General features: G+C 41.7%; 1 protein-coding gene across 1 annotated transcript in view; it reads right to left on the bottom strand.

The window, feature by feature from the left end:
• LOC119722643 (carbamoyl-phosphate synthase [ammonia], mitochondrial-like) overlaps positions 1 to 15940 on the bottom strand; it is a 48716-nt gene that overhangs the window by 19173 nt on the left and 13603 nt on the right. The window contains 14 exon segments of the mRNA XM_038192865.1: positions 555 to 753; positions 1504 to 1714; positions 3066 to 3210; positions 3358 to 3486; positions 4313 to 4423; positions 5165 to 5401; positions 6467 to 6562; positions 8152 to 8247; positions 9443 to 9520; positions 10340 to 10428; positions 10431 to 10480; positions 12872 to 12978; positions 14056 to 14184; positions 14787 to 14969. Coding sequence (XP_038048793.1) covers positions 555 to 753; positions 1504 to 1714; positions 3066 to 3210; positions 3358 to 3486; positions 4313 to 4423; positions 5165 to 5401; positions 6467 to 6562; positions 8152 to 8247; positions 9443 to 9520; positions 10340 to 10428; positions 10431 to 10480; positions 12872 to 12978; positions 14056 to 14184; positions 14787 to 14969 — 1860 coding nt within the window.

Below are 15940 nucleotides of genomic sequence, written 5' to 3'. Positions count from 1 at the left end.
GTCAGTCAACGAGGCCGAGTCTAAGTCCAACCTGGCCCAATTTCATGGCTCTGCTAACCACAGAATTCCGCGCTTACGATCACCATTCTGTGCCGACAGCGCTAGCAGAAAAATTATGTGCTAACCCAGTAAGCACAGAATCCTTAGTTACAAATTGTACTTCCTTGCTAAGTGAAATATGCATACTGTAAGCACAGAATGTTCTGCTACAGTAAGAGTGGATTTTTCGCTGACTGTACACAGAGCCATGAAATTTGGCTTTGGTCGAGTCCCAGTCCAAGTCTACTGAATGCAGGCCTCACAGTTGAAATATAGGTTTGTATAGATGTTATAGGTTTCGTTGTGAGGCCTGCTCAATGTAACTAAGTCTGAGTCACCAGTCTCAGTCTTGTCTGTTTACATCTTAGTCAAAGTCCAATCCTAGTATCTCAGTCCAAAGGGTTGAGTTTAAACTCAAGTCAGCGTCCTCTAATGTTTAATTCAAGATAAAATTGAGTCTGAGTAATGACTTATAGAAGTCTGTTGAAAAGTGGCAGCGACAGTGTGATGCTTACCTCCCCAACACTCTTCATGCCGCTACCAATGACACTGGATGTCTGATGGAAGCGATCCAGGTCCCAGCGTGGTATCTTCGTCACAATGTAATCCAAGCTAGGCTCAAAGCATGCTGTGGTGGATTGGGTGGTAGCATTGCGGATCTGCGGTAGTGGGATACCCAACGCTAACTTTGCAGCAATGAAAGCCAACGGATACCTGCAGGGGAACATGGTCTGGGTAAGCAACTTGGGGGGGGGGGGGGTTGACTAATATCAAATACTACAAAGTACAACAATTCTATCATTTTAACACTCATTTATATAACTAATAGCATGTTTTCAGATACCGCATTCTGTGTTAAGTCTTTGTGAAAGCTTTTGTTCTGCTACAAAATACAAATGCTTACAGAAATGTTGTCTGCTATGTTGAAATTCACAGAGTTGTGTACATCCGTGGGATGCAAACAGCACTGAGTGGATGCGTAAAAAACCCATTAACTATATCACAACAGACAACAATTGTTTAGTTATACCATGGTATCATTCTTTATAACTTTTCATGTCTTTTATGAAGTAACAATACAGTAATGAATATTTCATGTATGTCTCTTAGACAGAATTTATGTGCTTTGACAGCTCTGTGCAATTCAATGCTTCTCTCTTAAATAATGTCTGTAATGCAGATCTACGTCAACACGAACATGTCCAGGTACATCACCTACTTTATTTATTTTCTTTATGAGCAGGATCTATTCTAGCTTCGCTGTACTAAGCAGGGGGGATGAAAATGTCCAATAGTTTTTGAGAACAATAGAGCTCATGAACCCGGGTAACATGAGGCGATGTACTCTGCATCAGGTCATCAGGTCATCATACATGAACTAATGTTACGTAAACAGTACTCAACCCATGAAACTTCACCATCGTATAACAATTACATTGGTTACAAATCAATAGTTAGACAAACCCTGTTGCCTTTGATGCTAATGCTGAGCTGCGAGACAGCCTAGCGTTGACTTCAATGATGCAGTAATCCAAGGAGGAGGGATGCAGAGCATACTGGATGTTACATTCCCCAACGATACCGAGATGACGGACTACCTTCAGAGCAGTCTCACGCAACATGTGATATTCCTGGTTGGATAAAGTCTGGCTGGGGGCCACGACAATAGAATCACCTGTTTAGGAAGAAATACATCATCAGAATATTAAAATTCAAAAGCACCAAATTTGAAGCAACCAGAAATATGGCTGATGGGTTGTGTAAATGAATGGATGTGGGTACTAAAAAGTAAAGGCTTTTCCTACATCATTGAGTGGACATGCCAACTGGTTCACATGCCAACTGGTTCACATGCCAACTGGTTCACATGCCCACTGGTTCACTAGCCAATTGGTTCAATCGCTAACTGGTTCACATGCCAACTGGTTCACATGCCAACTGGTTCACATGACAACTGGTTTACTAGCTAATTGGTTCACACGCCAACTGGTTCACATGCCAACTGGTTCACTAGCTGATTGGTTCACTAGCCAATTGGTTCACATGCCAACTGGTTCACATGCCAACTGGTTCACATGCCAACTGGTTCACATGCCAACTGGTTCACTAGCTAATTGGTTCACTAGCCAATTGGTTCACATGCCAACTGGTTCACATAGCTCAAAAGATCATGCCTTATAAACAGTTAAAGTGTACATGACAATAGATCTATCCATTAGGCCCCGCCCACTGTGCACATGGGCAACACCACATGTGCCGCTCCAATGCCACACTGCATATTCCAGATGCACACATCAAGCATTAGTCTGTGCATGTCAGACTATTGTCAGACATTAATCATAGCTCATAACATGATCGGCTGGGGCTTAACAGGTCCGCCTATTAAATGAACATGAATAAATAGCAGTGTCCACATTTTTCAAATCCAAAAGTGGGGGACCCATTGTTTGTCTCAGATTTTGCACGTTCCGCGTCCATTTGTATATCATGTAGTTGGATAATATTGCACAAGCTGCGTTGACGCAAATCTACCTCGATAGGTCAATTATGTCGCTGTGACAGAAATGGTGCCATATATCTCAGAGTTACAATTAAGTTTTGCATTTTCAATTATCAAGGGCCCTCGTATGCACATAGGCAACAACTTTCGAAATTGTTCGAAAGTAAACGTTTTATTTTTTTGAGGATCAACATTAACAGGATCGTGTCACTATTGTAACATAAAGTTGGCTAAAAAAGCAGAATAGGCAAATTCTAACTTAAACCATTGCAAATACACTTGTTATCGAACAAATTTGACAAAATATTTAACCCCAAATCCTGGTTTCAGTTTTGTTTATATTAAGTTCCATGGACACGATGTGGGATGGGTCAATGTTTTGTTGATGGGTGGATGGAATGATGGGGGGGGGGGAAGGGGATGAATATTTTTTTTGGGGGGGGGGGGAATGATGGGGGGATGATTGGGGGAGGGGAGGGGAGGGGATGAATATTTTTTTTGGGGGGGGTGGGGGGGGGGTCCCAACCTGTGTGTACACCAAGTGGATCAAAGTTTTCCATGTTGCAGACAGTGATGCAGTTATTGGCAGCATCCCTCACTACCTCGTACTCAACCTCCTTCCAACCAAGCAGTGACTTCTCAATCAGGAGCTGAGTTGACAATGCCAAGGCCTTAAAAACAACAACAAATGTCATATATCAATCCACCATTATCAACATTTTTCCCATGGGGTTTCAAAGATTAAATCAATGTGAGTGATTTGTGTTGTTTTCTGACCCCATATGAATATTCCAAAGTAACACCCCTAATTGGCTTACCTGTGTAGCAATCTCGTTGAGTTTTTCTTTATCCTTGGCGACCCCTGACCCCAATCCACCCAATGCATATGCAGCTCTCACCATGACCGGGTAGCCAATCTTATCAGCAGCGTCCAAAGCCTCTTCAACCTGAAAGGGAATTGTTTAGCCATAATAGACTCTTAAAGAGAACGGTAGCAAAGTGGTCTATTAATAAGAATGAAAGAGGAACAAATGATGAGCACATCGGCAGCCGATTTCACAATTACATTTCAGTAAAGACACATTTCATGAAATATTCAAAGTGCGTATGTCCGCAACTTGCGCAACAAATTATGGCGTAACTTTTGCAATCATTGTAGGTGGCGCAAGCTGTGGCGGCATAGGGACTGAAAATGAAAAGAAAAATTTTACAAGCAATTCATGATTGTCGTGGAGCCTGCTGTTGTCCAAGTTATGAAGGTTGATACAAGACACTCACAGCTTAGTGTTTGGGGTAAATTAATTGTTATTTGACTCATGAAACTGGTTTAGAGTTGCCGCAAGATCGGAAGAAAGTCAGACAAAACTATTTTCAAAATGGCGGGCAGGGGTGACTCAAGTACTGTTTTGTGACCAAACAAAATCATACGCAAACAGTTGTTGTAAAAACTGTTATTATCCTCATCCAAAATGTTTCGATTATATAAAATGATGCGCAACAATTTTCATGAAATTTATCATAGAGCTTTTTGGGCAGCTGCGCAAATTTGTTGCCTTAAGTCCTACGTATGGCGTAAGTTACGCACTGTTTCGTGAAATCAGCTGCGGTCATATGAGCAAATTGCCAGGATTCTTCATGACCAAATTGCAGTTGAATGAAGAAGTAACACACCTATGTGTGAGCACAGGGAGGATACAGCACTTTTGTCCAACAATGATTTTCAACACTCAAATATAGTGCTCTGCATGAGTTCAAAGCACATTTAATACTTACCGACTCAACAGCAAAACTGTGGGCAATCTTCTCTCCAATTTCTTTCAATTTGTCATTAAATGTCTGTCTGTCTTCAGTGGCCATGATGGATTCTATTGAAGTTCCGAGGACCTGCATAACAACCAACACAACTTAATACTTCTTTCAAAACAAGACTTTTTGCAGACAGTTCTTGTAAACCAAGAGTAAATAAGTTTTAAATCTTAATCTTAACTTTCAAAACTTGACCATCCAACTCAAAAGTGTTGATAATTTGTATTGTGGGACGTTTGTTTCTGTTTACAAAAAGGCAGCATGATCATGCTATGAAGAGAAACCACACCCACCCCAGATACAGAATGAATGTGTATTTGGGATGTTACTTTGAAAAACAATCATTTGTCTGTCATATCTGAGAGTATAATTATTAACATTATATACCCAATGCGGAGAGAAAACTTGTGTCACAAATAAAACTGAAGGTGTCGTTTGTCCCCAAAAGCATAGTTCCAAACTGACAACTAAAATAAATTTATAACTTAAATGAATGACTGACATTATTAAAGCTATAAAGTTTGGAGGACCTGATTTTCATTTTTTTGTTGGGAAGGGTGGTGGGCGACTCCAATTTTCACTAACTGTAACATATTCCAAATAGACTTTGTTCAGTAAAAGACAATTTTTTTGGGGGGGGGGGCATTGCTTTGCAAATTTATGTATTAATACAAATCGGCTGACATCCTGTAATTTGTGATTTTCAACATTTCATTTACTTTTTTGGCTACAGAAAACATATTTATGTGCTTTGCTCATTTCTGTGCCCAACAGCTCAATAGAATTGGCTTCACTTTCACCCATAGCCAGTCCATTTACCTTGACTCCATACTCCTTGAATATACCCTGCTTGAATAACGCTACTCCACAATTCAGTGCTGTCTGGCCTCCCATAGATAGCAGTATTCCATCAGGCTTCTCACGCTTGATGACATCGATGACATACTCAGGAGTGATGGGAACAAAGTAGACGTTGTCGGCCTGTTTCTCACCGTACTCATTGGTCTGGACTGAGGCGATGTTGGGGTTCATTAATACTGTCTGGATGTTCTCTTCCTGTAGTAGGAAATGCGACATATTTCAACCACATCAAATGAAACCGCCACTAAGTGCTCACCTAAAAAACGGCCACTTTTTAACTAAATTGTCAACCTCTATGTTACACTCATATTTAAAAACAAATAACTGTAGCAGTCGAACAACACTTTTTTCTGAGGAAACTAAATCAGTTTTTTTTTTGTAAAAAAAAATTACCATGAGATGATACAAGCGTTTCTTTACCCTTGACAGGATTTTTGTTCTGTGTGATTTGGACCTTTTGTTTAAAAGTTACAGTAAAGCTTGTAAACACTGTCAAAATCTGTTTTGGCCACTTTCTTCATCTTCTTGGTATGTGAATGCCTTTCACTAGATACCAAGTGGCCCAACTTGGAATTCAAGTCATTTCATTTTATATTTAGCTGTATCTTTGGACTAGGGCGTCGAAATGAGATGGGACAAAGACCATTGTGTAGAGTATTTACTACACCTTCAGACTCTATAGATATGTTTTGTAAAAAGAGAGTGCTAGTATTTTTAATATTGATGGATTGAATGCTACATTTTTTTGGAGACACCCTGTACTGTCCAGCCATTAATCATCAATCCTTCTTTACTTTTTGTACGGTACAACATAAAGTACATTTAGAAGCATCCTACATGTTTATTCACAGAAAAATTCATACTCGAAGCGTGCACATAAAAACTAGTTTTGTTATGTCCTTTCGCAAAGTATGAAGTAGCTATTGTTTGGCAGCACCTATAAAGGGATGTCAACTTCTGGGGTGGGGGTTTGAATGGTTAACCTAAATACCATGTCACCTGAGATGTCCAACTGACAGGCAACCCAAACATTGAAGCATCTTTTGTATTTTCTTTTGCTCACATTAAACAGTTTATGTCAACACTTTTAAACCACTCATATTTCAAGAGATATACATGTGGTGCAGAAGAGAACAGTTTGTTGGGCATCACGTAACCACAACACCCAATTTTGTAAACAAATGTGACATGGTCAAGGGGTAGGTCTTATAGGAAAATCCATTTACAAAATGACAAAGATGATTTAATCTCTTGACTTGCCTTGAGAGCTTTGATGGCTTGTGATCCAGCATAGTCAAACTCACCAGCTTGACCGATAGACAAACCTCCTGATCCTAACACCAGAACCTTGGAAACCTACAGAAAGAAAGAAGAAAGTATTAAATCAATTCAATTCAAATGATAAATTTCTTTGTCAGCAGTTATGAATACATTGCACTTTCATTATGAGCTATGTTACCTCAAATTGAGTTTATCACAAATACAATCAATATTTTCCTCTTTAGTTTTACTAAAATCATACATTGTCCTCACATTTTAAGGACGTATGCTGCATATGTAAGAATCATCATCTTGTCTTATGAGTGATTGAGATAATCAAACAGTCTTTTCAGGCACTGTGCCAGGAAAGCCAGCAACCTGATTATTTTTTGTTTGACTATTCAGGGTAAGTCAAAAAGAAAGTGACCAAGGGCCGTTGTCACTAAATGCTAAGAAGCATCTTAGGAAGGGTAGCTGGTCTTAATTCGCAACTCGTGCTAGGATCAATTTCACCAAACTTAAGACGCATTCAACACGTCCTTACTTCCTTAGCAACGCGGCTGAACTCGTCTTAACTTAAGATTAGTCTGAGGGCAGTCTTATGCGTGCATAAATTTGTATATCTTCTAGAAATCATTGCCATAAAAGACGAGTGTCGGCCTAGAGTTTTACCGGTAGTTTCGAGGAAGAAAACTGCCGTAGAAACAGATTTGAACAGATTTCTGATACGTAGGCAGTTTTAATATAATAACTTGTTTACAAAATTTAATCATACGCCGACACCTAGTTGGCTTTTTATAATACAGTGAAGATCAGGAGCAAGTAGAATTACCTTGCGTGTGAAATCTATTGAGTAAAGTAATTTTTCGTCTGGCGAAAGTTCATGTTCTATGCATGTGCATGGGAAGTTGGTTTTGCGCATTTCTTTTCAACGACTGTTTCGTCAAGTAGTAAAAACAAACCACAAACAGCAATCAATTTGGTAGTTTTGATGAGTCTTGCTTAAGATGGGTTTAGTGAAATCAGTCTGAGGATGTCTTAGCTAAGATCTATCTTAGAGCAGGGACTTGTCTTATGCCCTAAGATGAATCGCAGGATAAGACAAGCTTCGTGAAATCAGCCCCTGGATTATTTTCCCCCCCATAAAACCAATTAAATTTTACACACCAACGAAGCATGAATTAAACGAGCATGGTCTTCCACTCATTTGAAAAAAGAAATAACAGAAAGTGATCCATTTTGTGAGAAGTTTTGCTAAAAGAATCCATTTTTACAGCTGTCCTTGGAATGTCATGTGAAGCTATTGAGCCGAGTGAGAACCAGAGACTGCAAACAGGCAATCAGATACAAATGAGATTTTTAAAATTGTTGTCAAGATTGAAACATTATTTTGAATCTCAGATTTTGTGTTTCAAATATGAGGAATTTTGTTTCTGAAATAATATTGGTGATTTTTGTCTGTTTTCCTATGCAAAGTTTCGTTCATTCAAGAAGGCAGGAAAATGCCCTTGTTTCATTGCATTTTAACAGTAAACTATCATTGGTGGACAGCTGAATGTTGTGTTTTTTGTATTGAAGTAGACATAACTTGTCTAAAATTTCACACAAATCACATGAAATGTTAACAGTTACTAGTCAATATATGTACTTTATCCGTATAGCTGAGGAATTTAGTACAGACTTACTGTAAGTCGTTCTGGTGTTGGGAATACTGGGCTAATGGCAGCTTTGATGTCGCTCTGACCGCTCTTCACAAGCTCCATGAATGTATCAAACATAAACTGTCAAAAAAAGCAACATAACTGGAGGTTAATGCAAAAATCCAAAAAAAAATTGGAACAATGGTAAGTTTGAGTGAGTTGAAATCGTCTAGCAAAAGCACCTGTTCATTACGGCTTCACAAGTTGCTACGAAAAGACAACGTGCTCATTGTGAGTCCGCAGGGTACACATGATTTTTGATACCTAAAAAAACGAAGTCAGACTCCCTGAGGAGTATACACTTAATGAGTTGCCTTAGACTTTTCTAGTTGTAATCAACAATAAACACAATTAATATATGCCCTTACAGATTTCAATAACACTCTTGTTGCTGTGGTAAAACCCCACATCCAAGCACTTTGTTGCTGGTTACGCTTGAATCCACATTTCTTAAAAGCTTGAACAAGAATGAGAAGAAGTCTCCCTAACATTTTGGACACAGGATTCCACAGCTTCTAGCCACTGCTCTACACAGGATCTTATATGCAGGGGTGACACTGGAAGAAAATGAAGAATCCATGCAATAATTGGAAGAGGGTTTGATCATTGATGGTCGCCAAGAGCTCCAGAGCAACATAGGGTCCATGTTATGTTTGCATAAATTTGCCTACAGGCATCCCTAAAATGCCAATTTCTTTTGTTTTATAAAAACGTTTATAGGTAAAAACACCTATTACAGTAAATCTCAGGATTTCAGATTTCAAAAGGGATTCTTTAACCCTAACTTCCTAGGCCTTTTTGAGGATGTAGCCTCAATCCTGCAAAATCCTCCAATTGGCCTCATGAAAAAATAGCATATAGCCTCAATCCTGCAAATTCCTGCATTATTTCTTAAATATGGTCCGTGGAGGGGTGACCACTGCCTGAATCCTGCAAAATCCTGCGGCAGTGACTGTCAATACGTTGAGGCAGAGCCAGTTACATCTTGAAGCAGTACGGAGGATTTTAAGCATAATCCAGGCCTATATTTATGCATGGCTGAGCAAAAACAACACAAAGTCCGGCCCAAGACCTTGACAAAGTGCATCCTACGAAATCAGTAATGCACTTTTGCCATGTAACCTCAATCCTCCAAATTCCTCCACTTTGGCAAAGAGGATTTTGAAGGATTCAGGGCGGTTAGGTTAAATTCCAGATATCAGGACAAAGCCTGACAAATCTCAGCCCTGAACATGAGATGCTTAAGGAAATTGAGTGACTATATCAAATCTTTTACCTCAGTATCAGTAGGACCTCCCTTGTGCTCTGGATGAAACTGGGCTGTGAAGATGGGCTTACTGTCATGCATAATGCCCTGAAATCAGGTCAATAAGAAAGACCAAGCAATTCCTCAATTATTTCTCAGTTGAGCTGCGTCAAAATGAAATTTAAAATAATGTTGCAAGTCTTAGAAGGATTGATATTATGTTTACACCAAATTTGGAGCATAAAAAAAACAAATTATAACATAGTGCCACCCAAAGCTTTCAGATTTTTGCGCTTAAAAGCTCAAAGTTTTGTGTTCATAGATGCCTGAAAACCAAGAAAAAGTGCTGTTCTTGTAGTCTGGTTCCCTGACCATACTTCAGACGAAACAGAGCAATTTATAGATGTCGGGGAATTGTAAGGTCAGAAAATCAGACTGCTGGCTTGCACCCGTTCAGAGATGTGTAACCAATTGCAAACAAAATGTGGACTAACTAAAGTTGGTTTATTGGGGGCAGTATTTGAAGAAATTAAGTTTTTTCCAACCATGGTTGGGGAAATAACACCACACCATGCCGTGATTTCACAGGATGCTTGAGACTATTATTCACTTACGGTCAAGTAAGATATTTCATACTAATATGGTAGTTTTGTGCTTTGATGTTTGCAAATGTCGTATAATACCTTTAACCAGTTCGCGCCGGAGGCCGTGTATACACGCTTTACATGCATATACACAATATGTCGGCAACCCGCTCCCAGCAAGTGAGGCCAGAAATATGAGTGTGCTGCCCGAGGGTGATGGCTTCTACCCACCTGGCTTGAGGTCGAGTGAAAAGTAATCCTGCGCCTTATTCCGTTCTTGTCCAAATAATCTCGGCGTGAACTGGTTAAGTCGGACATTCAAAGCCTTGAAATGGTGCCTTACCTCATTACTGTGGTCATTAGCATTGACAAAGATTGGTTTCCACTCTTTGGGTAGAGAGGCTTCGTCAATGGCATAGCCATGATTCTGGATGTGATGAATGCTTGGCCACTGATCATGTTGAGGACAGGCTGATTGTGACCCCTGCAAGTAACAAAATAAAAAGTTTTAAAAATGACTTGTTCAACTTGTCTTCCAAAACACGCATTCTTTGAATTTACAGATGGCACTGTCCATCAGATTGATGTTTTGTTTGTCAAAAGTAGAGTTAAGATTGTTTACCCTCCTATCATTGAATACATTGTTTAACCTTGCCTGGGCAGCTAGCATTGTGCTCAAATTAACTCATTAGCACCACTACTACACTGTATTACATTGTGTTTATTCACTGAAAAATAAATAAAACCATAGAGTGATGGAGGGTTTCGAGCGCTACAGGAGTAATAGGCAGGGTGGTTTCAGGCGCTACAGTGACTAAAGGGTTAATGATGAACCGTAATGACATTATAACATCTAGGCACTTCAAACATACACGGTACATGTTAAACTAGTACCTACATTAAACAAGTCAGGTGTGTTTACAAACACAAATGCCCCGCAACCGTGACTGTTTCCATGACATAACACCACTCTAACATCAAATTACATGTACCTTGGTCAAATGGAACGTTCATTTGACAGCATTAGTGTCTTCTGTAGGTTTTATATGAATTAATCCCTAATCCCTATGATCTCAGAATAAATACAAGATTTCTATTGTTTTAGCCACTGTGACCTTGACCCTTGACCTTTCGACCCCCAATGCGATAGGCTCCTTAGGATTGCCAAGGACAATCCACAAACCAAATCTGAAGTTCATATGTAAAGTATATCTCAAGTTATCGCGCTGACAAAATTTCTTTTGTTTTTGCCACTGTGACCTTGACCCTTGACCTTTTGGCCCCAAATGCAAAAGGCTTCTTAGGATTGCCAAGGACAATCCACAAACCAAATTTGAAGTTCATATGTAAAGTATATCTCAAGTTATCGTGCTGACAAAATTTCTATTGTTTCAGCCACTGTGACCTTGACCCTTGACCTTTCGGCCCCAAATGCAATAGGCTTCTTAGGATTACCAAGAACAATACACAAACCAAATTTGAAGTTCATATGTAAAGTATTTCTCAAGTTATCGCGCTGACAAAATTTCTTTTGTTTTAGTCACTGTGACCTTGACCCTTGACCTTTTGGCCCGTAATGTAAAAGGCTTCTTAGAATTGCCAAGGACAATCCACAAACCAAATTTGAAGTTCATATGTAAAGTATTTCTCAAGTTATCGCGCTGACAAAATTTCTATTGTTTCAGCCACTGTGACCTTGACCCTTGACCTTTCGGCCCCAAATGCAAAAGGCTTCTAAGGATTACCAAGGACAATCCACAAACCAAATTTGAAGTTCATATGTTAAGTATTTCTCAAGTTATCGCGCTGACAAAATTTCTATTGTTTCAGCCACTGTGACCTTGACCCTTGACCTCTCGGCCCCAAATGCAAAAGGCTTCTTAGGATTACCAAGGACAATCCACAAACCAAATTTGAAGTTCATATGTTAAGTATTTCTCAAGTTATCGCGCTGACAAGATTTTTCCGGACACACCCACCCACCCACCCACCCACCCACCCACCCACCCACCCACCCACCCACCCACCACCCACCCACCCACCCACCCACCCACCCACCCACCCACCCACCACCCACCCACCCACCCACCCACCCACCCACCCACCCACCCACCCACCCACCCACCCACCCACCCACCACCCACCCACCCACCCACCCACCCACCCACCCACCCACCACCCACCCACCCACCCACCCACCCACCCACACCACCCACCCACCCACCCACCCACCCACCCACCCACCCACCCACCCACCCACCCACCCACCCACACCCACCCACCCACCCACCCACCCACCCACCACCACCCACCCACCCACCCACCCACCCACCCACCCACCCACCCACCCACCCACCCACCCACCCACCCACCCACCCACCCACCCACCCACCCACCCACCCACCCACCCACCCACCCACCCACCCACCCACCCACCCACCCACCCACCCACCCACCCACCCACCCACCCACCCACCCACCCACCCACCCACCCACCCACCCACCCACCCACCCACCCACCCACCCACCCACCCACCCACCCCCACCCACCCACCCACCCACCCACCCACCCACCCACCCACCCACCCACCCACCCACCCACCACCCCACCCACCCACCCACCCACCCACCCACCCACCCACCCACCCACCACCCACCACCCACCCACCCACCCACCCACCCACCCACCCACCCACCCACCCACCCACCCACCCACCCACCCACCCACCCACCCACCCACCCACCCACCCACCCACCCACCCACCCACCCACCCACCCACCCACGGAAGGACAAGGCGGAAACAGTATGCCCCTTCGGCTTCGCCGCGGGGCATAAAAACAATTTGACATCACTGTCAAAAAATGGGGCCATTACCTGTTCCCCAGGGCCAGTTTGTAGGACTTGGCCCCCGCTGCTAATGCTGTCAGCTGATTACCCATACATATGCCAAAGACTGGCTTGGGCTTGTCTTGCTCTATCACCTGCGGGAAAACGAGACCATATGTCATCAGGCAAGCCTTGCCATCTCTTACTGGGCAGAAGCCTGTCGCTCCATTGACATTTTTGCTGGGCACCTTCTTGAATCTTCCATATCTACCAATGTACAGCAGCTTGATGACGGTTTTTGTACTCTTATGGACTCCATGCACAAGTACCCCCTCAACGGTCACAAAGGGAGAGGTGGGGGAGACCACTGGGAGAAACATTTGAATGCATTGTCGATAAAGCCTGATACTCACGGAAGGACGCTATGCGTTTGTGCAGTTCAAAATCAAATGAGTCCATACTACATGCCGCATGCAGTGCGTCCCGCCCAAGGGGGCTCTCGAATATGCTCACAATGCTTCTCTTCATGCACAGAGTCCATAGTGCCGAGTTCAATCTTACTGCAAATTCCTCCACTATCACTATTAATGTGGATTTTTACTTTAAAGGCTGTGGGATGATTAGGGTTAAAATCTACATTCATGTTTAACCATCAGCTAATACACAGTAAAATCACACGTTGATCATATTGATTTATGTACTCAATCAATCAGGACAGGTCAAATAAATCTTTTGTGTTACATGTATATTGACCTTCCATTCCTAAAGTTTGCATATAATTAGATAGAAAGTTTGCTTCACATTCTTTAAAGAAATTAAACACACAAAAAGATTCCTCCATAAGATTTGAAGGTTTGCATGGTGAAGGTAGCAATAAGATAAAGTTAACGGTAGCACCACCATGTGACAAATCTCTTTGTGAGTTTGTGGGGTTCTGAAAAGAACTGGGGAAACTCGACTTTTCCGACAGTATGCTCTTCCCGACATACTGACCTCCCTTCACCATTCGAATCCCTTTAGATTATCCCGTTGGAATCCCTTGACGATGGGCAGAGCATTCTGTCTGAAATGTTGAGTTTCCCCCACTTCTTTTCAGAACCTCACAAAAAGAGATATGTCACATGGTGCTACCGTAACTCTTTATCTTACCGATTCCTTCTTAAAAACACATTTTTGCTTTCAAGAAATTTGGTCACTTTGTAATCAGGTAGTTAATTAAATAAAAGTTGTACCTTCCTGAGATTTTCAATGGCCGCTGTTGCTAGGGCTGGGTCACCAGGTCCATTGGATAAGAAGAGACCATCGTAAGTGTCTTTACTCACATCATAGTCCCAAGGAACCAAGTGAACTTCTGCACCTCTCTAGAAAACAAAAAAACCCCATAATAGCATCACTTGGCTACTCGTATAAACCCATGGAACAAAATATAATAAATTCAAACAGGAATTACAAACGAGAGTTTGTTGCAAAGACACTGAGCCTTGCATGCTCAATGACAGTTAGAGTAGTTGACTGTTTGGAACCTGACAGATTAGGTCCTATTACTTGATCTGTGAGATGTTGTAAATGCATATTGATCATACAAATTGTTTGTGTAGGTTTAATGCAGGATTCATAAACACCCAAAACAGTATTCCCATTCCTATTGGTCGAAAGCCTGTCACGTGGGTGGTTTTAAACGGTTGATAAAACACCAACTGGTTTTTAACACTTTTTTCCTGGTGTCACATGAATCTGGACGCCTTCAAAATCTGGTCCCTTTACCCTTTTATTGGTTGAATGTTTATAATCCTCACTTTAATAGGCATGCGCAATACTACCAATGAGTCTGTGATTCATAGAGCAGAGATGCCAACATTCAAAATTGAAACCTGTTGAAAAATCGGAAAATGTCACACTCACAGCAACATATGTTGCAGAAGGCATACATTTCCCCACCAACAGTGTGTGATAGGTAACATACCTTCACAAGGCTGCGAATGATGTTGTTCTTGATTCCGTAGTCAATGGCAATGACCTTGTGGGGGTTACCCTTGCCAAAGATTTGGGTCTCCGTCGTTGACACCTCGCTCATCAGATTCCTTGCGTTGTGATCCACAAAGTCAATGGGCTGATCATTAAATTCAATCTTGCCAAGAATGGTTCCCTGAAATACAGAAATCTTGCAAAATTAACAAATCTACGCCAGAGTGTAGTAGTGATGGGTGCTCTAAAATTTAACAACCTATGTGTAAAATGACTGCACCCACAGATGGGGAGAAGTGTGGTAAACTGCCTTGCCCAAGGACATAGGTACTGTCTCACATGGCAGGATCTAAATTTTCATTCTCAAAGCCTTATTCACAGAGCCTAAAAACAACAGTCACTAGACTAGTGGAGTAACACTTCTTGGGGTATACTGTGATCCATTCTCATCCCAGCATACCCAGTAAACTATCCAACTCATGATCTGCGGGTAATTGTTGATTCCAGTCCAGCCTGGAGTTGTTCTGCATGTCTCCTTCGTCAAGATACTTCGTCACTAATGGCTTCTGGGTCATTCCATAAGTTTGGGGTTCAAAATGTGACTTATTTGGTGTCCCTGTTACACCCGACCTGTTCTATTTGTTTGGCAGGTACTTTGCTTTATGTAATCACTCTTGAGATAGAAGGCATTAAAGAGTGTGTCCTGAATTAGAAAATCTTATACATGTCAGATGGGAAAAGGACACCAAAAATTGGGCCCCAAATTTATGGAAAGACCCTACTCCCAATCCAGGATTGAATGGGTACCTGTGAGGGCAGAGATGGTCACTACAATTGATTGAGACTGAGATAATTTGTCACTTCATGCTGACATATTGCAGACAAGTAAGGAAACTTAATCGCATAAGTTATCCCGCCAAGTCGACTTCCAAAACTCAACTTGACAACTTGTCAGATATTTTATCTCACCAACTCAACCTCCCAAAGTCTAGATGACAACTTGTCAAGCTCTTTTATCTCGTCAAGTTAAATTGCCGAAATGTCGAGACGACGATTTTTCGTGATAATTTATGTAATTAAGTTGCCTTACTTTCCACGCTATGTCATTATGACGTGACAAGTTATCTCAGTATCTAAATAAGTGCATGGCAC

The sequence above is a fragment of the Patiria miniata genome, unplaced genomic scaffold (genome assembly GCF_015706575.1).
Source record: "Patiria miniata isolate m_02_andy unplaced genomic scaffold, ASM1570657v1 HiC_scaffold_16, whole genome shotgun sequence".
Classification (NCBI taxonomy): Eukaryota; Metazoa; Echinodermata; class Asteroidea; order Valvatida; family Asterinidae; genus Patiria; species Patiria miniata.
Note: the sequence above shows the minus strand (reverse complement) of the source record. Positions and strands in the feature narration are given on the sequence as shown.